General features: G+C 52.4%; 8 protein-coding genes across 8 annotated transcripts; 6 read left to right on the top strand and 2 right to left on the bottom strand.

Annotated features, from left to right (window-relative positions):
- Positions 1 to 1,270: 1,270 nt before the first annotated feature.
- TRIVIDRAFT_90905 (uncharacterized protein) lies at positions 1,271 to 5,450 on the top strand (the record flags this gene model as incomplete). The annotated part of the gene is made up of 4 exons (XM_014093869.1): positions 1,271 to 1,301; positions 1,361 to 1,454; positions 1,527 to 5,142; positions 5,210 to 5,450. The coding sequence occupies 4 exons, from the start codon at positions 1,271 to 1,273 to the stop codon at positions 5,225 to 5,227; spliced, it is 3,759 nt and encodes a 1,252-aa protein (XP_013949344.1).
- Positions 5,451 to 6,003: 553 nt separating this feature from the next.
- On the top strand, positions 6,004 to 7,800 carry TRIVIDRAFT_232766 (uncharacterized protein; the record flags this gene model as incomplete). Its single annotated transcript, XM_014093870.1, has 3 exons — positions 6,004 to 6,380; positions 6,444 to 6,539; positions 6,597 to 7,800. 3 exons carry the CDS (start codon positions 6,286 to 6,288, stop codon positions 7,672 to 7,674), a joined length of 1,269 nt encoding a protein of 422 aa, XP_013949345.1.
- Positions 7,801 to 8,246: 446 nt separating this feature from the next.
- Positions 8,247 to 10,227, top strand: TRIVIDRAFT_51446 (uncharacterized protein; the record flags this gene model as incomplete). Its single annotated transcript, XM_014093871.1, has 4 exons — positions 8,247 to 8,786; positions 8,820 to 9,153; positions 9,234 to 9,413; positions 9,485 to 10,227. 4 exons carry the CDS (start codon positions 8,247 to 8,249, stop codon positions 10,225 to 10,227), a joined length of 1,797 nt encoding a protein of 598 aa, XP_013949346.1.
- A 1,521-nt stretch (positions 10,228 to 11,748) lies between these two features.
- On the top strand, positions 11,749 to 12,742 carry TRIVIDRAFT_78256 (uncharacterized protein; the record flags this gene model as incomplete). Its single annotated transcript, XM_014093872.1, has 4 exons — positions 11,749 to 11,854; positions 11,991 to 12,148; positions 12,363 to 12,534; positions 12,604 to 12,742. The coding sequence occupies 4 exons, from the start codon at positions 11,820 to 11,822 to the stop codon at positions 12,686 to 12,688; spliced, it is 450 nt and encodes a 149-aa protein (XP_013949347.1).
- A 382-nt stretch (positions 12,743 to 13,124) lies between these two features.
- Positions 13,125 to 14,678, bottom strand: TRIVIDRAFT_51403 (uncharacterized protein; the record flags this gene model as incomplete). Its single annotated transcript, XM_014093873.1, has 1 exon — positions 13,125 to 14,678. The coding sequence occupies one exon, from the start codon at positions 14,676 to 14,678 to the stop codon at positions 13,125 to 13,127; it is 1,554 nt and encodes a 517-aa protein (XP_013949348.1).
- Positions 14,679 to 16,252: 1,574 nt separating this feature from the next.
- TRIVIDRAFT_196601 (uncharacterized protein) lies at positions 16,253 to 20,656 on the top strand (the record flags this gene model as incomplete). The annotated part of the gene is made up of 5 exons (XM_014093874.1): positions 16,253 to 16,568; positions 16,764 to 17,055; positions 17,104 to 19,300; positions 19,505 to 20,438; positions 20,514 to 20,656. 5 exons carry the CDS (start codon positions 16,253 to 16,255, stop codon positions 20,654 to 20,656), a joined length of 3,882 nt encoding a protein of 1,293 aa, XP_013949349.1.
- A 703-nt stretch (positions 20,657 to 21,359) lies between these two features.
- Positions 21,360 to 23,587, bottom strand: TRIVIDRAFT_90912 (uncharacterized protein; the record flags this gene model as incomplete). The annotated part of the gene is made up of 2 exons (XM_014093875.1): positions 21,360 to 22,772; positions 22,848 to 23,587. 2 exons carry the CDS (start codon positions 23,585 to 23,587, stop codon positions 21,572 to 21,574), a joined length of 1,941 nt encoding a protein of 646 aa, XP_013949350.1.
- Positions 23,588 to 24,400: 813 nt separating this feature from the next.
- TRIVIDRAFT_51460 (uncharacterized protein) lies at positions 24,401 to 25,633 on the top strand (the record flags this gene model as incomplete). Its single annotated transcript, XM_014093876.1, has 1 exon — positions 24,401 to 25,633. One exon carries the CDS (start codon positions 24,401 to 24,403, stop codon positions 25,631 to 25,633), a length of 1,233 nt encoding a protein of 410 aa, XP_013949351.1.
- Between the last annotated feature and the right edge of the window lie 180 nt (positions 25,634 to 25,813).

Below are 25,813 nucleotides of genomic sequence, written 5' to 3' on the forward strand. Positions count from 1 at the left end.
AGCGATCCGAAACTGCTACATGAGGCGAGTAGCTTTGAGTAACGGCTTCTTGCATGGTCACCCACCGTGAAGCCACCCAAGTATTTTAGAACACGGCAGCAACTCCCAACTCCACATGCTCCCCGCTAGCGGCTCCAGGACCCCTGCACCCAACAAAGAGTGTACATGCATACAAGTACTGCTGGGTAAGCATTATGCCGTACACAGCGACGAGTGGAAGTAGAGGCAGTGTCTCATTGGGCTGGTGACGTTTTCACATGCAACTCTGGACGTCTTCCTGGCAGCAGAGAGAACAGGAGCAGCAGATACTGCACATGTTGAAGTGGTCTCGCGCGCAACAACCAAGTCTAGTATATGCCTGGATGGATATATCCGTGGGTATAGAGGAGTACACGGCGGCTAAGAAAAAAAAATTGCAAGAAAAAGGGCAATGTGGCCTTGTCCACCTGACCTGGCTGTCCACCGAGATGCTGAATTTTCTTCCCACAAGGTGAGGAGCTTGGAAGGGTAAGATTCATCGTAGACTCAGAGCCATTGCTGTATAGCAGGTGCTGCCATTCCGCTCTCTGGTTGGAGGAGCCAGCAGGACGGTCGCCCGGGCGCTAACAAGGCAAAGCTTCAAAGGCTTGAGTCAGCTGTTGGGGGCATGTGTCTGGCTTTTTGAGTGAATCCGGAATCGAGTCACGTGAAAGGATTAGAAGAATGGGATGCGAAAAGCAATCCAGGAGATGGTGGGATGAGGAAATGCAGCTGGAGTGTTGACTGCGGAATACGGAGAATAGATTAATCCGGTACATCCAACGATCCAAGCATCAAAGCTCTATGGTACAGTACGAGGCACTGCTAGTACTCTCATAATAGCGTTTGCTTCTGGCTGGGAGGAAGTGGCCCTACTATTCACCATTCCCCCACCATTCTACCGAGTGCTGTGCTCCACACTAGTCCAAGTCCTCTTAGTGGTGCTACCTGATTTAGTGAGCTATACAGAATCGCCAGTTCGCGACGCGTCAAGTGCCATCTTGCATTGCGCAACGCTCAGCAGCACCGCTTCGCATTTTCTAGCATGACGGGCTGGTGTCTCATGTCTTGTGCGAGATATTTCTGATTTACGCGACACCGCCTATGAGCCCAGTGCACCGAATCGTTCCCGTTGAATGGTGTTGTCAGCATCTTGAATTGTTCTCCGCGCGTGCTCAAGTCGCCGGAGCCGCAACGTCTCCAACACTCCGTCTTGCGTTTTAATCTGCTGGGATTTGGCATCTAGTTCACCATGGGTAAACTCATTCGCCTCGAGCTGCACAGTATGTCCTGTCGAATCTCCGTTCGTGGTCGCCTGCCCCAACTAACAATGCGCTTCAAGATTTCAAGTCCTACAAGGGCCACCACACCCTCCTGTTTGGCGATTCTTACTTTACTTCCATCATCGGGCCCAATGGATCGGGTAAATCAAATTCGTAAGTCACCGTGGTCAAATTTCCATGTGGCCTCTTTTGATCGGTATACTAATACCATGGGTCGGTGGGTAGGATGGACGCCATCTCCTTCGTCCTTGGCATCAAGTCTTCTCATTTGCGATCCACGCACCTTAAAGAGCTCGTCTATCGAGGACGTGTTTTGAAAACCTCAAAAATCAACGACGATGGCTCCGCTGAAGCTACCGCAGACGCCAGCAATTTTGCCGATGACGATAAGGCGTCTCGAGGCGATCCAAAGACCGCCTGGGTCATGGCGGTATATGAAGACGACGCTGGCGAAGAACAGAGATGGAAGAGAACCATCACGAGCCAAGGAGCCAGCGAATACCGTATCAACGACCGGGTGGTTACGGCCCAGCAATACAACGATGCTCTGGAAGCGGAAAACATCCTGATCAAAGCCCGCAATTTCCTGGTTTTCCAGGGTGATGTCGAGGCCATCGCTTCACAATCTCCGCAAGACCTTACGCGGCTCATTGAGCAAATCTCGGGAAGTTTGGAATACAAAACTGAGTACGAAAAACTCCAGGTCGAGGCAGAACAGGCCATCGAGAACCAAAACTTCCAGTTCCATCGCCGCCGTGGTATCAACTCCGAAATTAAACAATACCGGGAGCAGAAGAAGGAGGCAGACAGTTTCCAGAAGAAAACGGAGGAACGAGATGCGGCCATTGTCACCCACTGCCTCTGGAAGCTTTACCATTTTCAGAAAGCCATGGACGATTCAAGCACCGCTATTCGGGACCATCAGGAAGACCTAAAGGAGATGCGGAGAAACGTGGATGTGTTTGAATCTCAAGTTGAATCTGCCCGAAAGGAACAATCCGCAGTTCAGAAGCAGGTCAGCAAGGTGGAAAAGGATATCAAGCACACGGAAAGAAGCATCGAAGACAAGGAGAACGCCCTGGTTCCATTTGACGAGAAGATTCACGAGTCTTCGCAGCAAGTTGAAAAGCTGCAAGTTCAGGTGCAGAAAGTCGGCAAGGAGCTCGAAGAACAGACAGACATTGTGCAGAAAGTCCAGAAAGACATTGCAAGCGTTAAGAAAGCTCAGGATGTTTTTGAAAAGGACGTCAAGGAGCAGATGAAGAAGCATGGCCGAGACATTAGTGACGACGACCGCAAAGAATACAACACCCTCCGAGCCCAGGTTTTGGCCCGCACTGGTTCCAACCAGGCAAAGTTGGAGAACCTTGAGCGACAGAGGAAAGCTGATGAAGTCACTGTCAACAGTCTCAAGGGCAAGGTAGACAGTATCTCCGGAACCATTGAGAAAATGGAGGCAGAACTAACCAGCATCGGCGAGAGGCGAAGCGCCGCTGACTCTGCAACGAAAGATATCACCAATGACATCGCCGCCAAGAAGAAGGAGTTCAACCAACTTCAATCTGAGCGAGTCCGGACCAACCAAAAACGAACCGAGCTCGAAGAGAAGCTCGAAGATGTCGCAAGGAAGCTGAGAGAGGCTGATGATGGCCGCCGTCAAAACGATCGAGAGGTACGCATGAAGGAAATGGTGACAACTTTGAAGCGTATATTCCCTGGAGTTCGCGGCCGCATCGGAAACCTGTGCACGCCGAAGCAAAAGAAGTTTGATGAGGCCGTTATTGTCGCCTTAGGACGAGACTTTGACTCCGTAGTTGTCGATACGGAAAAAACCGGTGTGGACTGTGTTCAGTATCTGAAGGAACAGAGATTTCCTCCCATGACCTTTATTCCGCTAGACAACATCAAGGTCAATGCTGTCAACACCGCAATCAAGGGCTTCCCTGGTGCGAGACTTACGATCGACACCATAAACTTTGATGCAGCAGTTGAGAGAGCCATGTCGTACGCATGCGGCAGCTCTGTGGTTTGTGATACGCTTGATATCGCCAAGCACATATGCTATGATAAGAAAATCCCCGTCAAGGCTGTTACGCTGGAAGGATACATCATTCACAAGGCAGGCTTAATGACAGGCGGTCGCGGTCCTGAGCCTAAGGGCGGGAAGCGCAAGTTTGAAGAGGCCGACGTCCAGAATCTCCAGCGTATGGCAGCCAAGTTGAAGAGCGAGATCGATCGTCTGCCCAAGGCGGATCGTCGGGGAACGCAGGAGGAATCTCTCCATATCGAACTCAACGGTCTTGAACGGCAACTGGCGGCGACTAGGGATGAGCTGGCGGCCTTGAACAAGAACTGGACAAGCAAGAAGCGTGAACTGGACAACCAAAAGAAGCAGCTCCAGGAGCTTCAGCCCAAATATGAGCAGCAAACATCGCAGCTAGACCGTACAAAGGAGACAGTCCAGGAGTTTAGAGACGCTATTGCGCGAGTGGAGGATGAGATCTTTGATGGGTTCTGCAGGAAACTCGGATACAGCGACATTCGCGCATACGATGCTTCGCAGGGCAAACTAGAGCAGGAGATTTCCGAGAAACGCAACCAGTATGAGGTTCAGAGGCAGAGACTGGAAAGTCGACTCAAATGGGAAGTCACGCGCCATAGCGACACGGAGTCACGTATCAAGCGGATACAAGATCAGATTCGACGTCTGAAACAGGACATGAAGACGTATAATAAAGAAAAGGCCGAAATCGAGGAGTCGATGCGCCAAGATCAGGACGAACTGGAAGCTCTTGGAGAGACTTTAGAAGAATTGAAGGCCGAGCAGTTGGAAAAGAACCAAAATGTTAACGAGGCTCGAGCCGAGCTACAGAAGCGCAGCAAGGACATCGAAGCTTGCCAGCAAGAGATTAATGCCTTGGAAACCACCGTGCAGAAGAACAGCGCAGGCAAATCTGCACTCCTGCGAAGATGCCGGCTCGAGCAGATCCAGATTCCGCTAGCTGAGGGCGCTCTTGACAACCTGCCGACAGAGGACGATTTGCTGCGGCAGGACCCGGATGCCATGGACGTTGATGGCGGAGAAGACGATATGATGGATATTGCACTGGATGATCATGGTATCGAAATCGATTTCGATGGTCTCGAGGAGGACTTGAAGCAATCCGGTGAACCCAGTGTCGAGGACACGTTGACGGAGAAGATTTCATCCCTCACAGCAGAGCTGGAGAAGCTGAATCCCAACATGAGAGCCATGGAACGACTAGAAAGCGTCGAGACGAGGCTCAAACAAACGGATCAAGAATACGAAGACTCGAAAACAACGGCCCACAAGGCGAAGGAAGCCTTCAACAGCGTCAAGCAGAGAAGATACGAGCTCTTCAACAAGGCTTTTACTCATATCCAGGAGCAGATATCCAACGTCTACAAGGATCTCACGCGATCAGATGCTTACCCGCTGGGTGGTCAGGCCTATCTGGATATTGAAGAGGACACAGACATGCCATACTTGTCAGGTATCAAATACCATGCCATGCCGCCCCTCAAGAGATTCCGAGATATGGAGCATCTGTCTGGTGGTGAAAAGACCATGGCAGCACTGGCGCTTCTCTTTGCCATCCACAGCTACCAACCAAGTCCTTTCTTCGTCTTGGACGAAGTTGACGCTGCGTTGGACAATGCCAATGTGGACAAGATCAAGAAGTATATCCGGGAACACGCGGGCCCTGGCATGCAGTTCATCGTCATCAGTTTGAAGGCTGGTCTATTCCAAGACAGTGAGAGTCTTGTCGGCGTATATCGCGATCAGGAGGTGAACAGCTCCCGGACGCTAACATTGGATGTAAGTCATTTAATAACCACCTCTCTACTCTGGTGCACAGCAAAGCTAACCCATTTATTCACTGTAGCTCAGGAAATACGCCTGATAGCAGGCCAACCAACCCGGAATTCTTTGTTTATGTATCAATATTAACGACTGGGGAGGCTGTATGTAGAGAGCAGGGCAGGCTGGATAGGAAAATGCAGGAAACCAATGAGCGGGTGCCACCGCCTGACCATTGGAGAACCACGAGCTATGATTTACTTGGCGCATTGATGAATACAATGCTTTTTTCTCTTTTATAAATTAATCGATTCCACCCTCATAGGTATTGCCGCTGTACAAATTGGGCTTTCTGTGGCTTAGTGTCCTCCTTCATCTTGAAGCCCAGGTACCATGAAGATGTCAAATAAAGAAGAGTGTGTATGTGTGTATTTATGTTGTATATACCAGGTTAGAGTAACAAGGTCTATAGAATCCGAGGGAAAACCAGGACATGTGAATTGTCATGAAACTTATGCAATCAAGACTGCTGGATGTTAGCTCAAGAGGAAGGGTACAAATGAGTGCTTGTACACTGTGATTCAGAGAGATGCGCTGGCCGAACCTTTTTCCGACTTCCGGGTTCGGCTGGGATCGCGATCGGTCACATTAGGCAGCACAGCGCAAGATGCAAGACGCGACAAACCTTCATATTTGCAGCCAAATGACTTGGCCTAGCATCAATGCCCGAAATATAGATTGACTTGCGTTTCTCCAGATAACGCATCGCTATTCCAGCAAAAAGCCACCGAGAATAAGGCAAACACAGTTAATCCTGTGTGTGTATACTTTGCATGACTGGGGCGAATCGATAAAGCCACAGGCCACTTCAGCCATGCTCTTTTCATTTCCTTGACCATGACTTGATTTCCTCTTCCGCCTACCCAAGCAGCGTCGCCTCTCTATGTTTGATGCCTATTAGCTCTCTCGACATTACGGTACTTCTCTCCCATCACCGTTAATCTCCTTTCGCATCGAAACCAGAGCTACCACACTCCAACATCACGCGAGCCTCTTCACACGGCACGGGCTGCTTTCTCAACCTCGGATTCTATCGATATACGCGTTGCCTCGATTGCGCCAACCTACCGACGAGACGATCATAGACGCTTGTTTGGCATCATGGATCTCGCTGTGACATTGATCAAGGCCGTCATGCGGGCGTTCTACCCAACGCGAGACATCCTCGTCGTAGACGCACTGATTCTTCATGAAGCGTACGTCTCCTCGGTGGATTTTGGTTCTCGGTGAAGAGAGATGAACTGAAAAGTTATGGATAGTCTTCGCGATGACGATCTTGCCTATTTAATGGCCATAAACACCAAGGACTTGCACAAGATATGCGGAAAGCTTAGAGAAGACCGCTTCTTAACAGTGTACGTTTGATGATGTCAGCCATGCTTTTCTTGGGGACGGGTAGCTCACTCCAGTAGTCACACGAGATCCGAATTGCGACCAGGCAATCCGCGACCGAGCAATCGCACATGGTACTACATCAACTACCGGCATACCATCGACGCTATCAAGTGGCGAGTGTACAACATAGACAAAGAAGTCCAGGGAACTACGGTGCCAGTAAACGAAAAGAAAGAATATTTTTGCTCATTCTGTAAGGCGGAATGGACGGCGATGGAAGTTCTGGACAGCGTTGGGCCGGAGGGTTTCCTCTGTCACCGATGCCGCCGACCTCTATCGTTTGAAGCGGATCGAAACGCTGGCGGCCACGAACAGTCAACCCGACTGAATGATCAGTTCAAGTTCATCAGCGAGCTCTTGCCTAAAATCGACGCTGCTCACATTCCGGAATGCGACTTTGATCGGGCCTTGTCAAAGGCTCGACCGGTGATCCGCGACGCTACGCACCAACGCGCTGCTACGATACCCGTTGATGACGCCTCATCTCGACCCATGGCAGTAAGAGGATTGGCCAATACGGGTCCACAGTCCATTGCTGTCAACATATCTACGTCTGACGGACCGTCAGAGGCTGAAAAGGAGGCAGAGAGACTCCGAAAGGAAAAGATTGCTCAGCAGAACGCGCTCCCATCCTGGATGTCAAACAGTACTATTACAGGAGAGTCATTTTCTGCAACAGCTGATGCTGGTGCACTGGGATTGGGCAGGGACGCAGCTGAGCGAAAATTGTCTCAGGGCAAATTGGTCGACAACAATGCCACTACGCAGATTGATGACATTTTCGAGAAGCTCAAAGCAGAACAAGCCGCCATTTTGGCGCGAGAAGCAGATGCCGAGGATGAAGAAGAGGACTACGGCTCCGAGGAAGAGGATGACGAATTCGAGGATGTCGTAGCGACGGGCAACAACTCTGGCCTAGGCACGCCCGGCATCAAGGCCGAGGCATCGGATGTTCCATCAGGCGACGCATCACGAATTGAAGACAGCTCAGATGAGAGGGCAAACAAGCGGGTCAAGGTTGAGCCTGAAGTTAAAAAGGCAGAGAGCGGCGACGAAGACGAGGACGACGATGAGCTCGAGTTTGAAGATGTTTGAAAGACGGCATGTCCAACATTATCTCAAAAGTTTTTGTGTAATTTTACAGCGGCGTTTAGACAGAATAGGGGCAACTCAACCTGGTAGAGCGCTGAATGCACAGGAGAGTTTGGAGCTGGCGTTTTTGATATTACCGAGCAATTCTCGGGCATAAGACAAGTTGGCACTATTTAGCAGAACGCTTTGCTCTTCTGATAGCTGAGTAGCAACAACGAAATTGCTCATCTCTCCAGCAACAATGTGTCTGTTGGGCTCCATTATCCGTTGGCTGGTTGTCTTTGTCATTTTCTATTATGTTTGCTCATCTACGGAGTAGAAACAGCGATAATAAAAAAGAGCGGGGCCGCGTCTTTCCCAGTGCGTCTTGGTGAGCCAATAGGAAGTTTCCAAAGCTGGATTCACGCTGTTTGCAATGACGAAACTGCACCAACACCAGAGCCGTCCATTGCAAGTTTAACCGGTCAATAAAAGCAGTGAATCCTCTGACTCTTGTCTCATGTGTGAATTTTCTGATTCTTCTTTTAATAAACAGATAATGGCCCTCCCGTTGGATTCGCGCAAGGCCCCGCGCCATGGCTCCTGAGCTGCCTCGCATCTTGTTGCTCCCAACTCACTTACAAGCAGACGAGCTGCGTGAGTTGGAGGCGAGAATCCCTACGCTGACGCATAACGCTCACGAAGCCAAGGTAATTTTGGGAAAGATATCTAGACCTGAGCGTGCTCTTTTTGAGCTGAGGCGTCTTAAGCTTGCGACGGAACCGGTGGCTCTGGAGGGAGCGGAGGGAGATGAAGCAATAGGCGACAAGCGCGGGCGAAGTGATGCGGCAGAGGTTCCATCAAAACGCCCGAGGCTATCGGGATCAGAGGCTCTACGAAGTCGAGCGGATGAAGGGCATGTTGCTACGCTGGATTTGTTGGGAGGGTCGGGGGATGTCGTTTTGGTGCTGAAGCTGGCTTGGTTGTTGGATTCGCTCGAACAAAACGTTGTACTACCCGCCGATGATTATTTGCTTTACCAAGGACGCAAAATATCATCTCATTCTGCACAAGCTTCTAATCCTGGAACCCCCCAGCCAAGGAAAGAGGATGAAACAACTAGATCAGCCTCGGCAGTGCTCGCTCGAGCCATGGGAGATCGGCAAAAGGTCAACGACAGCCCGTATTCGAAGCGGACAACAAGACCTGGAACGAGTTCCTCGACTGCCTCAGATGGACGACTGCATTCTGAACCGCCAACGCTACATCGTGAAACCACATCTGAACACGAGGTTCCTCTGCCGCCGATTCCCGACTTTCTTCACACCACGTATTCATGCCAAAGACCATCTCTTGTAAGCCCGCCAAACGCAACATTTATCGCAGAACTCAAGGCCATTCGCACGCTTCGGCTTTTACGAGGAGACCAGGTGGGTGTTAGGGCCTACTCTACTTCGATAGCCTCTCTTGCTGCGTATCCGCATCTTTTGCAACGACCACAGGGTAAGTGTGCCATATATTATCTGTTTTCCTTCAGATACCCGGGAGCTAATATTGTCCCATCACCGGGACCTATAACATAGAGATTGAAAGATTACCAGGATGCGGTCCCAAGATTGCACAGCTGTATCAGCAGTGGACAGAAGATGGCTGCACCGACGAGACTAGGAAGGCTAAAACAGACACTGAGCTTGTTGTGCTGAAGACGTTTTATGATATTTGGGGAGTCGGAGATACAACTGCTCGTCAATTCTTTAAGAAGGGTATGTCTTGTTGCACTTGAGATTAATCACCACCTGGATACTAACAGATTGCTTTTCTTTCATCCCACCAGGCTGGCGAGATCTTGATGACATTGTAGAATATGGATGGGATTCCTTGAGTCGGGTACAACAGATTGGCGTCAAGTACTACGATGAATTTCAGCTGAAGATCCCGCGGGACGAGACAGAGACGATTGCCAGTGTCATTCTCGCCCACGCACGCCGAGTTGACCCTGGTTTCCAAATGGTAATCGTGGGTAGTTATCGGCGAGGCAAGCCTTCGAGTGGCGATGTCGACGTGGTCTTGAGCCATCCTGATGAAGCTCAAACACTCGACATTATTGAAAGGCTAGTTTCTAGCTTGGAAAAGAGCAACTTCATTACGCACACATTGAGCGTATGGACAAAGAATAGCGAGCGTGGACAGGCCCCCCTGGCGTGGAAAGGCGAAGGCCGCCGTGCAGGATCGGGATTTGACACGCTGGACAAAGCAATGGTGGTCTGGCAAAACCCCCAGGATAAGGGGCCTCACCGGAGAGTCGACATCATCATCAGCCCCTGGAAGACGGCCGGGTGCGCAATCCTTGGATGGAGCGGAGAGACGACGTTCCAGCGGGATCTTCGACGCTACTGCAAGGTCAAGATGGGATTCAAGTTCGACAGCAGCGGCGTTCGGAGTCGGGCAGACGGGTCATGGGTGGATCTCGAGAGTTCCGAGCGTGGCCCGGCCCCAGACATGGAAACGGCCGAGAGGCGAGTGTTTGAGGGGCTGGATCTGGAATGGCGACCTCCGGCAGAGAGGTGTACGGGGTGAAGGAATCTTTTCTACATGGAGACTAGCAGGCGATTTTGGTGGTGGTGTTCTTGTTGTTGTTGTTGATGTTGTTGTTGTAGTTGTTGTTAATGATCCTGATGTTCATTTGGCATGATGATATCAATGTCTTTAAGCCAACAGCCCATATATACGAGTATACACTCACACCCTAAACCTAGGAAGCTTATCCATAATACAGCCCAAACAAAGGAAACATTGCGCCCTTTTCATCACATGTACTACAGTAGTTTCAAGACAACCAAATCCCTTCATTACACAAAGACCAATGACTGCACTTGAATCATGCAAGGAACGGGAAGCTGAAAGCGGACTTTTAGCGTATACGTGCGGACTTTATGCGGAAACGGCTCGACAACAAGCGCGAGGCATGCAGGCCAAGCCGAGAGATTACGCACACATGGGTTCTTTTTTGCAAAGGGCTTACATATCATGACTGAGGATGTGATGAATGATGCGTATGGGAGCATACAAGGCAGGAGTTTTATTTTTTTGCAGGCATTTTAGGCAACACGCGGGTTGCGTTTTGTCATGATGCTGACTTTTGTGTGGCTGGGGGGCAAGGTGAGGCGAAGATCCGAGTGGGTGGCGCGCGCGATACGGACCGTCGGCGGATGTTGAAATGCCGGGGAATCGAGGCGAAAGGGCGTAGAAATGGGGGCACACGGTGTTGGGCATTGAATGTACAGTATTTTCGATGCACAGAGAGTATTGTTTCTGAAGAGATTTGCTTGGTTGGCTTATAGGGAGAGGAGAGGTGAGGCGAGGTGAATGAGGTGGCCGTTGGTCTTACACCTCTCACTTACAACAACACCAACAACAACCATAGTATCACGCAAACAAGCAAGTCTCTAGTCTCGTCTTAGGCGCCAGCTATCGTACGTGGATACAGACAGACGATTGACACCCTGCAATACAATACAGGCCTATTCCTCACCGGCAATTGATCCTCCTCTTGGTCCTTGTACGTGTATTCTTCTCCGCTACCAAAATCCCACCAGGGCTGCCGTCTTATCCATGCCCCAGAATAAAACAAACATAAAACTAAAGGAGCAGCGGCATTCGGAAATCCTCCTCGTCCGCAAGCCAAGCTCCCCATTCGTCGGGGGAACTAAAAAAAAAAAAAAAAAAAGCATAGAGGAGAAAAAAAAAACCACGTTACTGTAACGGAGATAACAGTGCGGGAGTGGGGGTGGGTTTCTCTCGTTTCTTTTCCAATTCTTTTCTTTTCTCCCGTATTCCTCTCGAGAAAAATACTAGTGCCACCCCATGTCTTAGGCTATCACTCCGTACTCCGTGCTGGAAGCGAGGGATTCTTTGTTTTGATGCTAGTACTATGCAAGTAGGAGATGCTAATAGCGGGTATTCACGCTAGCACCAGGAAATAGTTAATATTTGATTCTCCGGTCTGGAGTTCAGGGGGGGGGGGGACATCAGACGCTTAAATGGACAACTGTGCCCACTGAGATTTCGAATGTTGTGAAGCTCGACAAGACTTGGCTGTATTCACTGATAGTATCTCTTCTCACAATACTCTTTACTATAATTGTTTGATTTAAAAAAAACTACCCAAAATGGCCATCACTCTGACTCTCCCTGATTCCTACGGGTAAGTTAAAACACCAATGAAACACCAAAGAATTCATCACCATCATGAAGAGAGAGAGAGAGAGAGAGAGAGAGAGAGAGAGAGAGAGAGAGAGAGAGAGAGAGAGAAAGAACACAATTCTAACATCCCGCCGCAGCTTCGTCCTGGCCGCCGCCACATCCACCTTCTTCGTCAACGTCCTGCACATGGCGCGCACAGGCAAGTTCCGCAAGGCCAGCCAAATCGCCTATCCCAACGCCTATGCCACCCACGAGCAGGCCGAGAAGGACCCCAACGCATTCAAGTTCAACTGCGGTATGTGTAATCTCATGCTGAATCTCACACTGAATCTCATGTTGCCAATGTTTCTTCTCCTCCTGTCTATTCATCATCTTGTCTTCTTCCTTTTTCCGCTTGTCCTACACATGTCTTAATGGCTCAATTCTCAGCCATCACATTAAAAAAAAAAAGAATTAAAAAAAAAAAAATCACAACACCAAAGAAACTAACATCTCTCCTCCCCCCACAGCTCAACGTGCCCACGCCAACTTCATCGAGAACCAGCCCTCCGCCCTCGGCGCCCTCTTCATCGCCGGCCTGTCCTTCCCCCTCGCCTCCGCCATCCTTGGCGGAACCTGGGCTTTTGGCCGAACCCTCTACCTGTACGGCTACACTGGCTCCGGTCCCAAGGGCAGAGCATTGTAAGTCCAAAATTCTCAAAGCAAATGGGTTTTGTTTCCATCTGTTCGTCTCAACTAACAATTGCCCAGTGGTTCATATCTCGCAGGTGCCGCAGATCTGGCCCTGAAGTTCATGGCTGCTTACACCTCCATCAACTTTATCCTGGATCATTAATTAATTACTCCTGTCTACCACGTGTACATAGTAATGATATGTTTAATTCGAGTTATTTGGGTTTCCCTCCCTGCCAGAGACGCTGTGGAAACAAACGCTTATTGCCCTCCCTTCCCCTGGCCTTGTCAAAACAGAGCTTCCAGTTCATCACCTGAGTAAGATAATTGCTCTGCCTTGATCAACGATTACTGTTTCCCTCGTCCATCGTTGGGTTGTGTGTGCGCTTGGTTTGTGAATTCGTGTTGGAGCATGTTGTGCCCAAATTCCATCTTTTGTGAGCAGGACGGTTTCCCCCGTCATGTGCCAATTAACTATTATACAGGATATCAAATGGAAAAAAAGAAAAAAAGAAAAAAACATGGTGACCAAAGCGAAAAAAAGAAGAATATAAGCCCCCTAAAAAGACGTCTCAACTTGGTTGCCTCCCCGCAAGATCCTATCTTCGCAATCTGCGTCGTCGCAGCTCTGCAAATGTTTCTTGGGTCTCGTCGAATTCCAGATTCACAATTTCCTCCATGTTGCCCACCGTCTTCTCAATGCCGTTGTTTCCCAGGAGATAATCCCCAAAATACTTCATCGCGTCAAACACTTCCTCACCTGTCGGAATAATGTATTCTTTCGGCAGGAGGAAGCCGTAGCTCCCCGTGTCTCGAAGCTTGATTTGATAGCTAAAGTGAGCGCCCAGCTCGTGGTAGAACCAATCGATCGCGGACCCGCCGCCTGATTCGATGCGAGGCCAGACGGGATGGCGGTCGCCGGAGTCTTTGGAAGCCACAGCGCCCTCGCAGGCAGAGGTGACCGAGTATGACTCTCCGTTAGACAAGCGAATCGCCTTGGCAATTCCCATGGCTAGCTCCTCCAAGTTTTCGAGATTGGGCGGCTCAGTGGAGCACGTGTAGGAGTAGGGAAAGAGGACCTGTTGCGAATAAGAGTGGAGGTCCAGCAGTCCGACGAACTTGACATTGTGCTGTGTCTCGTTTTTGGCCCACTGGGCAAGCACATTGGCCTCGGTGGCCTGGAAGGGTTTATCTCCGCCATAGCTCTCTGAGCACGGGTCGCTTTGGGTCTCTGCATGGTTCCAACCGAAACCAAAGGCATGGTCCAGGTCCATGCCGCGGCAGAAGCGCAGGTTTGTTTGCTGTCGGTTCTTGCGCCACAGACGGTCAACCTCCCAGCTGTATTCCACTCCATCAGGGTTGACTGCCGGAATGAAGACTACATCGAAATGGCTCAGGAATTTGGTAATCATTGGCTCTTTTCCAAACGATGTGATCATTGACCACGCCACGTAGTTGACGGTACTGGTTGAAATCCACTCGCGAGCGTGGAGACCGCCGGTGACGACAATCATCTTTCGAGGCTTGCTGGGGTCGGCGAGTTCTGGTACTCCGACTCGGAGGGCGGGAATCTCTCGCCCCTCAAACGACTTTCCTATCGTAATGTATTTGACATATGATGGGAACATGGCCTCCAGCAGACGCATCCAGCGGATGATGACGGGCAGAGGCTGGTAGTCTTGGAAGAAGAGGTTATCAACAGATCTCAGCGGTTCCGACAGCGCCCAGCTCATTCTATCTGAAGTCAAGGAGTTGCCCTTGGCTGACGGCATTTGCTGGTAAACTGCAGTGGCCAGATCCGCTATCAAGGTTGATTGAGATGCCCGAAGGGACGGAGGTAGTAGGCTGAGCAGCGGTTGTACTTCCTTTGCATGAAGCCGGATGTCGACGAAGTCAGTCGTGAAAGCCCACACATCGAGGAAGAGCTGGGCGGCAGCCTCCGCGAGCGCGGCCTCGTCGGCGGCAGTGGTGACGTTGAATCGCAAGACCAGCTCACTGGCGTATCGCGAGTGCGAGTATCTGGGCGCCGCCGGGGCGGCCTTGGAAGGATGGCGGCCGAAGAAGAGCTCAATGGCGCCATCGCGGAGCTTGGTGAGGAAAGGAAACAGGTCGTTGCGACTGCTCTGTGAGTGTGAGGGCGAGGATGAGGGCATTCCCGACGAGCCAATGCCGGCGCCGTAGGCTGGACCGAGGAGGGCCAACGAGGCCACCAAGGCCGCGACCGTTGGCTTCATCTCGGCTTTGGTGAGCGACTCGGCTCGGTGGGGTCAATGAAATGATGGCGGTCAGATAAAAATAAAAATAATATCAAAAGCAAAGCATCTAATTATCCGTGTGGGATGACGTGTAGTTGGGAGGCGACAGCTGTCGAGGTACCTGCGGGCCAGCAGATGGAAATGGTTGAAAAAAGTCAAAAGTCATTACCTAGTAAAACGTGGTGGTGACAGACGGCTGAATGGGGCGAGGCTATGCTCTAGGCACTGACTTTAGAAACCTGGCGCTGTACGAGCAGGTCAGTCGCATTGATAGCAGGCGGTTACAGCACCGCTAAGGCACTAACTGGACATGGAGCCCCGGAGAATATACGGAGTAGCGGGGACCCGGGGGGGTTGTAGCGATGCTGCGAGAGGAGGTGCGCAAGGTACCGAGCGGAGGAACACCCCGTAGGTACCGAGTACTTGATGGCGGGGCTGTGCCGGAACGTTGCTTGGGAGGATGAGGATCCATAGAGGTACATGCAGAGAGCAGAGGCTACTATGGATACCTGTACATAGTAGGTCTACCGTAGTAGTGCGAGTCTGGTAGCTTATGCCTTACTCGTACAGGTATTATTACTGGACAGGTACTCGTATGGATTGGGTAACAGGTACTCCGTTGGTTCCGGGGTTGCGTGCATGAAGAGGACATGGAGCGAGGCCTCGTAATTTGGATCCCCTCGAGGCTTGTACAGTAGCAACACGCGGCACTGACAGAAAAACGTGGGTTTTCTCCTCGGGCGGGCTGCTGCACAACAACTTTGAACTTTAGGTGCTAAGCTCTCGGCCGTACGAGAAATAGCATTTGATCCATAGGTACCTATTAGCGCTCTGCTGTCATGCCGCTACCACGGCCTGTCAGCAGCAATCGTGGCACTCGGACATATCAGAGCCCCCGGAGCAGCAAAATCAGCGTGCAGTGCATCCATGGAACATGCCTATTTTAGCAGCACTCTTGGAGGCACTGCTAAGCATTGGCATTCTGCGAGTGTTCTGGACGTGCGGATCCACTGGCGCATCAGCCTCACGCTTGCCCAAGTCCATGTATCGCCATGTAGCGGCCGTCGCTCGTTTTGGGGCCAATTGACGAGAGCGGTACCGAGTACACGCGCGTACACTTTTAGCTCCAGAGCCCCTTCACCAAATGCCAACCCCCATGTAATCTGTAATCTCTAGTCTGGCACCTCCAGAATGGCGTCGATATTGTGCTGATTGCCAAACCCCCTCCCCTGGGTCTTTTCTTCCGCTCCAATATCCTCATCTCATCTCCTGCTGCCCGCATCTGTGCGTCGTCTACCGAGTACCAGCAGGAGCAGCGCAGTCTTGGCCTCGACGCTCTGCCGCTCCCTCGCCCAATCTCAATGCCCCTTCTCGACGCGCCTGGCGCATCCAGCTAGCATCCCAACCAGCCTTGGTCGGACACGGCCTCACCGGGAAACCCCAGCGGCGGCAGACCATGAGCATCGGCCATCATGCCTTTTCTACGCCGCCGCGGCAACATGGCCAGTGAGACCGACATGCGCCGCCTAACCACTGCCTTTGCGCCGGCCTCTGAAGACGTCCCCGAACTGCCGCTCCCCAAGCCCGAAGACGAGGCTGCCATGCCTCTCTCACGACCCCAGAGCCGAGAGTCTGTCTCGTCGCTTGACCGTCCGACCACGCCGCCCGTCCAGCAGCAGTCAAACAAGCACCGCCGCTTCTCCGTCCTCCGCTTTCGAAATGCCTCCGACTCGCAGCTGTCTCTCCGCGTCAAGCAGGCGGCTGAGAAGCCTCCTCCTGTCCCTCGACGTAATCAATTCCCCTCCCTCCATCCCCCCCTCTGCCTCCCCTCAATCCAGGCTCGGATCAACGTTTAGATCTATAGATATTTCTACATCCGCGCATATATCTAGATCCAGATCCGAGATCCAAAACCCCACGCTCTCCCTGGCGTAGCACTTCGAGACATCATGGCAACTGACTCTTCCTTTCTTGCTCCTCTAGCTCCTGCCATCATCACCACCGCTCCCACCATGCCCATGGAAACGAGTAACCTAAAGAAATCGTCCTCCCGCCTGGGGCTGGCCGCAATGCTTCGACGATCTACCGACATCCCTCGTGACGATCCTCTGTCCAGCCATCGCCGCGAACCCTTGCCTAGAAAATCCATGGGCGACCAGGGACGACCTTCACTAAGCGTCGCAGACGAACCCGAGCCTCAATCGCCACGGCCCTCGACCCAGACGACAGTTGATTCCACCGGCACTGGACTCAACATCGCCCCTCGACCATCCGAGTCCTCAAGATCAGATGTTAGCTCCACTGATCGAGTGTCTCACACCAGCTTCAGTTCCACTCCCAAAAAGTCCGCTTCATCTACTTCCTTCTTCAAGCTGCGCAGAAACAAGCGGCCGCCGGAGCCGCTATTTCCCTTTGCACACCTTCAGCAAAAGAGCACTCCAGCAGACGGATCCTCGACCACATCTCTGGGTGTCGAGGCTACACCACGCCCAGCCTCAGTCCAGAGCACCGGCTCTCACCAAGCCGAAAATGACCACGGCCCTCACCTAAACCCGGCCATTGCCCTGTTCAACGCCAACGGCGGCCCTCGCTCCGACCAGTCGTCTCCAAATAGGACCACGCTGCGTGGGAGATCGTCCACGTTGAGTTCCATAGGTAGAGACTCCAACGATGAACGCCTCGGCCCGCCCCCCAATATGCGGACGTCCACCTCTATCGGCCGCAAGAGCTTCGGCGATCTTCTGGGCCTGACCCGCCTTCGCCAGAACTCTGACCTCAGCCGGCAGGGCTCCTTTACACCCGCCACGCCGGGGTCCGTTGCGTCCAAGAGCAACTCGCTCCAGCTGCCAAGGGATTCCATCGTTCTCCCGGAGCGCTTCGAGGACGAATCCCCCGCCAAGTATATTGCTCGCATAGAAGGCATGGTCAGCCGTGGTGTCGTGGCAGCCGCACTATCCAAAGGGACTGATGCCTTTTCAACCGCCGCTCTGAGAAGCTTCATGAGGACTTTTAGCTTTTTCGGAGATCCGATGGACATGGCCATCCGTAAGCTCCTAATGGAGGCTGAGCTTCCAAAGGAAACGCAGCAGATAGACAGATGTCTGCAGGCGTTTGCCAACCGCTACCACGAATGCAACCCTGGCATTTACTCCTCGCCCGACCAGGCATACTTCATTGCCTTCTCTCTCCTCATCCTCCACACTGACGTTTTCAATAAGAACAACAAACACAAGATGCAAAAGACTGATTACCTCAAGAATACCCGTGGAGAGGGTATTTTTGATGAGATTCTCGAATGTTTCTATGACAACATTTGCTATACCCCCTTTATCCACGTCGAAGATGATCTTGACCTTAACAGCGAGCGCCACAGCAGCATCAAGACAAAGCGGAAGATCCTCCCGGCCCCTCCCGGCGACCCTGCCAAGCGGGCGGCGAAGGAGCCCCTTGATCCTTACACTCTTATAATTGACGGGAACCTGGACGTCTTGAGACCGAACCTCAAGTCTACTATTCCCCTGGAAGACCAGTATCAGTACTTGGGCACGGGACAGTCTCTCAATCTGAAGGACCTGCAAAAGACTTTCTTTAGAACCGGCGTCTTACAAATCGTCTCCGCAAGGTCTCGTCCAGACGCATTCATGTCTGACAATCCCCTGAACAACCCAGACGACGCACCGGGCATTGTCGACATTAAAATCACAAAGGTCGGACTCCTGTGGAGGAAAGAAGCGAAAAAGAGGAAGACACGATCTCCGTGGCAGGAGTGGGGAGCTATCCTGACAGGCGCTCAGCTCTACTTCTTCCGCAACACTGGCTGGGTCAAGAATCTCATGCACCAATACGAGAGCCATATCAAGGCCGGGCACGACGGGATACCCATCACCTTCAAGCCACCCCTGGAAGAATTCAAGCCAGATGCTCTCATGTCTACTAAGGGCGCCGTAGCTCTGCTGGATACGTCCTACAAAAAACACAAGAATGCCTTCATCTACGTCCGACAAGGTGGCTTGGACGAGGTTCTTTTGGCTGACGACGAAAACGAGCTCAACGACTGGCTGGCCAAACTCAACTACGCTGCTGCCTTTGGGACATCCGGCGTCAAGATGCGTGGCGTTGCTGGAGGCACCTATGATGGCCACAGCCGCAGGGCCTTTAGGAGGCTTGACAGCTCTGATGCCACGCAACTTGTTGAGACACCAACCGGCCTTGTGTCGATTGCAAGGAGCCGTATCGATCACAAGATGGCCGAGGATATCCAGTTGGCGAGACGCGAATTTATGCAGGAAAAGATTGCTGAAGCGGATCGCAAAATAGATGACTCCAAGAAGGCTCTGGAAGAGCAGTTGAGGAATGCCCGCCACCTTCAGATACTTGCACCTGTCCAGCCAAGGACGAGAGAACAACTTCTGTTGGCTGCGGCTCGCATATCTGCGCAGCTTAGGTGGGCGCGAATGGAGATTTGGAAGGAGAAATGCCACCGTGATATCCTGGCTCTGGACTTGGAAGAGGAAGGGGAAGTGGTCGAGAGCAAGATCTCGATTGACGTCCGGCCCTCGGTTGAAGAGCGCCGTGTATCTTCAGCACCACATCCATCTGGAACTGCGGCCAAACGTCCCGAATCCCAGTCCAAGGCAATGTCTGAGAAGCTTCCCCAGTCGCCTCTTGTAGAAGCTCACCCTGAATTTTTCTCGGACAAGAATGACTTTACCTTGGAGTTGCAGGATCCGGCGAGACCAACATCTCCGCCGGCAACGCGACCAACGAGTGAAGTGCTGTCACAGCTTGAAGTGCAAGAAACGCCCAAGGTGGACATTGGAAGCATCAGACATGGCTCGGTCTCAAGCATTGTTCCCTCTCCCGTGCAACCAACGCAGAGCAGGCAGCAACAGCTCGAGCCACACGATGAAGATGAGGCGGCTTCGGTCAAGTCGAACCACACACACGACGAAGTGGACGCTGAGGAGCGACATTTCTTGAAACAGGCTGGCCTGTTGGAAGGAAGAATAGGCAGAGATCCGTCAGACAAGTCCATCACGTCCACGGCCGGAGAAGCCGGTGAACCTATGACACCAGGAGACAAATTCGAGAGAAGCAAGATTCGGCGCAGTCTCCAACGTACACTCAGGGAGAGTGCTGGTCATCTCTCCCATCATCGGAGCAGGAGGGGCAGGGAAACGGGTCCGGCTGCGTCATCAGAGGACAATGTCCGCGACAGTATGCTGGCACGAGGAACTGGAAGCTTCGTTGTCCACGGAAAGAAGGCTTCCGTCATCAACCTGGGGTCAGAGCTGCAGGTCCTGAACAACGAGGAGCAGATTCTAGCCCGGAAGCTGCAGCAGCAGAGCTACCGGCAGTCAACCGACCTGCCGGCCTCCCCCGCCCTAAACGAGGAGCAAGACGACGACTTCTACTCCGTGCTTGAAGCTCCCTTGGAGCAGAGCGTGTCTCGTGACCGGAGAGGATCCGCCGCGAGCGCCAGCACGGCCACGGCGAGAAGCTTTCGCGAGCTTCACCGAAAGTACTCGGCAGCGCGAAGCGTGTCCGCAGCAGGAAGGCTGGCTATTCCTTCAGATGCGGAAAGCGAAGTGGCGGTAAGCTTTTCTGACGGCCGCAGGTCGCCTCTGCCCCCCATGGAAACAGAGGAAGACGATCATGGTTCAGGAGAAGCAGCGGCAGCCGAGGCCGAGTCGGTTGTAGATGAGGATGAAGATACCACACTGGAATTGGAAGAAAACGAGAAACTAGAGCACAAGCCGGAAACCCCGGCGCAGGAACAAGAACCAGCCAACGAAAAAGCCGAGGAGGCAGAGGCGTCGTCAACACACGACTCCGAATCGCTGCCCAACCCTCCGCTTCAGGCAGTCAACGCATGAACTTGGAAGTGATAGAAAGAAACGGTAGTCAGAAATTCTTTGTTTTAGAGGGTGCGAAATATGTATGTCTATTTAGCGGATTATTGCAGGCAAACGGGCTGTGTGAAAGGCGAACAAAAAAAGGAGGTTTTTACATTTTTTGACCATGACGGGCTGTACTGGTAATCACCAGCGTCTCTTTTATTTTCTACTATTACTTTTTTACTTTGTGTGTTTCATTCCTTCTTCTCTCATTTTCATTGTCCCGTTGATAAGGGGGAAACTACAATATGCGTACTAACTGGTCACATTCCTTTGTCTTTTCTTTTTTGTTGAGCCAACAGCCTGTTATTTTTTTTTTTTTTTTTTTTTTTTTTTTTGAGCCCGAATGCCCATTTTATTTTCTTTTATCATGGCTTTTTTCTCTCTAACTCTCTCTCTTTTAATTACTTGACAGCGGTATGGCTATATATCCCAAATGAGGCCACGTGGAAATAACATATACCATCTATTTTATTTTATACCATACGAAATCACACGCATAGACTATTGTTGAAGCTCACAGGCTCCCATTCCTCTTCTTCTTTGTTATATAACTGCATGTATTTCGTAGGAGGATTAACTGGCGTTAAATAAAGCCACATGTAATTCATTTTGCCGTTGCGTTGTTCGCCTCATGACGTGAGAGATAACCTTCCCCTATGAAGACGACAAGATTGGTGATGCTGTGAGAAGATGATGTAGATTCATATATATCTTATTTCTTTCTTCCTCCTTTTTGTCCTTTTCCAAAGCAGCCCAAAAATAGAACATCAGCCCGTCAACTCCTGCTCTTCCCCCCTGATCCCCAATCCACCCTTATATCTCTCCTTGCCATACATATGTATACATGTTACCACATCACATCTGCATATTACTGTCGAGATAGCCAATGACCTATTTCTTGCCCTTCTTCTTCTTCTTATTGTTCGACGAAGGCGCCGCCGCCTTCTCCACCTTGACGCCGCCTCCGCCCACGAGCCCCAGCGTCTCCTCCTCCTTGACGATGCCTCCCTGGGTGGCCTCGCCGGCCCTCTTCTTGCCCTTCTTGCCCTTGGGGCGGTACGACGACCTGTCGCGCAGCGGCAGCCACCTCTCCGGATCGGGTGTCTTGCCCTCAACAAAGTCCTTTGGCAGCTTTCTCCGCCGTCGCTTGGTTGCCCTTTCGGCGTTGCCTACTTCTGTCGCCGGCCGCTTCTTGGAGACGGTGCTGCCGGGCGTGATGGCCACGCCGGCCTCGAAGAGTTCGTCCACGTCGATACCGGTGATCAAGTCGTTGACGGGCGGTAGCCGGTCGGCATGCTCTCTAACTTTGGATGCATCAGACGCCGCATAGGCAGCGACCAGCCCAGCCGATGCCACATCAGAGCCCTGCTGTTCCCGGAAGAGCTTGTCAAACGACGCGCCAGCTAGCAGCAGGTCGTCTGACTTGGAGGATCGCATGAGCTCGATTCCAGCCTCGAGAAGAAGTGATCCTACGGACTGGGCTGATGGCCGGGTCTGCCAGTATTGGGCCGCCTTGACAATCTCGGCCTTGGCTGAGGCATCTCGCTTCTGTGATCGGAACAAGGAGACTGCGAGAGAAACCAGACCAGGGCTGAAACGGACATCTGTGTCGTTTACCTCCGTGGAAGCCTCTAGGCCGCTGAGGAAAGTGGTAAGAGTCGTCAAAGCGGCTCCGGCTTGTTGCTGCTCAAGCTGCAGCTGGACAATAGTCAAGGCGAGGCCAACGTCGTTGGGACGTTTGGCAGCCACGGTTTGTAGTTTGCGGATCGCCTCCTTGCCGTCTAATCCTTGCACGTGGGCAGCAGCGTTGACGACGGCAGCAGCGTTGATTTGCGGATTTGCCGAAGGAAGCCTTGTCTGCCTGAGAATCTTTTCTGTTCTGTCCGCGACACCATTGGTCTTGTAGGCACCGAGATCGATGACTAGGTTGTTGCGTTTGAGAATGTTGGCCTGGTAGCTGAAGAGGTCGCTCTGGGCTGCTGATGCCATCAAAGACTCGGCCTTGCGCTGGCGTACAAATGGGTTGCCAGTCTCCTCCAGGGCAAAGTGGTTGTTTTGAGTAATGACGGCAAAGTCACGGCCATCATTAGCGCTATAGCGGTGGTGATGTGTTAAAAGGACATGATTTGAAATCATTGAAGAATATGATGGGGTGTCTTAAACTTACGTTGCAGGACCCAACATCTCATACACTTCCAAGGCTGAGCTGGGCTTCCCGATTTTGGCAAACAGATATGCTTGCTGGGCACGGATGGACCGCAGTTCCGTCTTCTTTTCTTCGTCGGTGAGTTCGTCCGAGTTATCACACAGTATGCCAGCGCGCTGCAACAGGGTAGCGGCAAGGCTGGTGTTTCCTCGAGCAAGCTCGCCGCAAGCCACGTTGTAGCACAGCTCAAAGGTATCTAAAGTTTCGGGGATAGAGCCGGGGCTGGAGGACGGAATTCCCAGCCATTGAGACTGAGCAGTGGCAGCGGTGATGTTGATCTTGAGGTCGCTCTCCTCGCCGGCAGCGTCTGTGTCCAGCAATCGCCGGTAGATCATCTCGGCCTCGTGCGACTTCTCAGCTCGGTAAGCGACTTGAGCGGCAACATGACGAAGACTGCGCTTCTCCAGGCCGGCGGACTCGAGCAGGCTAGACGCCTCTTCCAGCTTGCCGGTCTTGTAAAGCGCATACGCCTGCTCAAGGATGCATGTGGCCTGAAGCTTGATTCCGCCGCCGCTGATAACACGGAGGGCATCGTCGAAGCGATCGAGCTTTAGGAGAGCGACAACTTTGGTGTGCTGGGCGTCATGGTCGCTCTTGTCGGCCTTGATTGCGGCATTGGCGGCGTTGAGAATCTGTTCGTGGTCTTGGATGTCAGCAGCCCGGAGAAGGGCGCTGAGGGCGTTGCGAGGATCTTGAGACATTGGAATATCGGCAGGTTATGAGAGACGACACATTGTTGGTGGGGGATATGGCGGGAGGTGGTGATGCGGGCGCTGAAAAAGACGGCGGCTCTGGAAGGGAGGGAGATGATGCTGTAAATCAATGGGATGAGTAATAGGCGGCACTCTGGTTGTATGAGCGAGCACCGCAAAAGGTCCAATCGTGCGAGTCGCAAAGAGGCCAAGCTGGAGTCGTGCGAGAGCTTCGTGATGAATTGCCATGGTGGGTTTTTCGGGTTCGCGGGGCTCGTGCCGCCACAGGTGGCTTGACTGCGCAAGGCCCCGGCGTCTCTCCAGCGGGCTCGTGCGCTGAGGCATCGCTGAGGTACCTGTGAAGCACGCTGGGGCGCCCCCGGGGCAGCGCTGTGGTACAGCCACGAGCTGCGGCAGAGCGCTGAAGGTACCCGCGCTTAGAGGGTACTTCTGTTGCATCCCTTGTCACTCGCGCTTGTGCACAGGCGCCGTCACCGCCTAACCAGCCGCGCTTCTTATCCGCCGCTCGTGTCTCACAGCCGCTTTTCTGCCACTTAGCGATCCCTCCCGTCTTATCCCTTCACCCTGGACCTTTCTCTACTGCTGACTTGACATTGCATATAGTTCTTGGAAACTCAAAGAGAAAAGGAAGAGAGGGAAGAGGCCAAATCATCTTTTTCTCCTTTCCATTGTCTTCATCTCTCTCAATTGGATCATTTCTTGCCCGTTTCTGCAACCCCCGAGTTTTATCCCGTCCACCTTATATTATCCGCCACCTGCCTTTCCCCGTGTCTCGGCCATCGCCAAAACCACCTCGGAATCATGGATTTGGACATTGATATGGATGATGCTGCCGTCGCAGACGCCTTTCAAGATACCCACGAGACCCACGAGCATATCCCGCAAGGCGACGATATCTTAGTGCCGGACGAACCAGAAGAGCCAGGCGAAGTTGCGGATGATGGGGAAGCCAACGAGGACGACGCGTCAAACACTATTGTCCCTACAAAGATCCATATTAGAGGCCTAGACAACCTACACACAGACGACATAAAAGCATACGTCAAGGCTCACTACGGGAATGTGGACAGGGTGGAATGGATTGACGACAGCACGGCGAATCTCGTCTTCAACTCCGAACCTACCGCCCGCGAGGCCATTGTTGCTCTGAGTGCTATTGACATTGCAGATGCGACTGCTTTGAGCATTGGAGAGACGATTCCCGCCAAAGCACTCGAGGGGAAGCCCGAGGTTTCTCTACAAGTTCGCTTTGCTACCCTAGCCGACAGGAAGCAGGCTGGTGCCGCCCTTCGCAGCCGATATTACCTCCTCCATCCTGAACACGACCCCGAAGAACGACGACGACGGTATCAGGAAAACCGCTCTCGATATCGTGACCGCGACCACGACCACCGTGGTGGTGGTGGAGGACGGCGAAGACGTTATTCAGATGAGGAGGTTGAAACATTCGAGGCAAGCATGTACGACGATGCGCCGCAGTCTTCCAAGGATGACAGGTCTGATCGCTCTGGATCAAACGCTCGAGGAAACAATCGCGGCAAGGAGCTATTCGCAGATCGCGCAGTGGGGCGATCAAGCAACAGGAGAGGCAGATCTGCATCTCCGCGCCGTGACGATGATGGAGACGCGGCAATGGACGGCCTTGCCAGCTCGTCAAGTAATAGAACACAGGCCCGGTCCATCAGGGGCCGCCTGGCAAGCGACGCCAAGTCGAAAGAGCTTTTCCCCACCAAGCCGTCTAATAGGGGCGGGCAACTGGACCAGCTCGAAGAGGCCATTGGTTCAGCCCGGTTGAAAGAGGAGGACATGCCCAAGGTTGTTGCGCGGCCAGACGAGCCAGCCGGCGAGGGTCTTAACATCCGGGGCGTCGCCAATCAGCGCACTCAAGGCAAAGACAGCGGTTTCTCCATCAAAGGAGCCGCTAATGCCCGGGAGTTGTTTCCCGGCAAGTTTGGATCGGGTAATGCGGGCAAGGAACTGTTGGATATGAATCGATCAAAAAGGAGACAGAAGGCAGAGGACTTGTTCTCATGAGTGCTATGGGAGGAGAAAGGATAGGAAAGATGAAGGATTGTGGCATTGGCTTGGTTCGCGAGAGGAATGGGCCGTGGTAGCGGCAGTGCTTGTGTGAGGAGGAAAGGAATGATGACCAGCGAAAATCAAGTTATTGGGACGGCCAGTTTGATGATACCATGAGCGTTGGGGTCGCGCACA

This window comes from Trichoderma virens, assembly GCF_000170995.1.
Source record: "Trichoderma virens Gv29-8 chromosome Unknown TRIVIscaffold_93, whole genome shotgun sequence".
In the NCBI taxonomy this organism is placed as follows: Eukaryota; Fungi; Ascomycota; class Sordariomycetes; order Hypocreales; family Hypocreaceae; genus Trichoderma; species Trichoderma virens.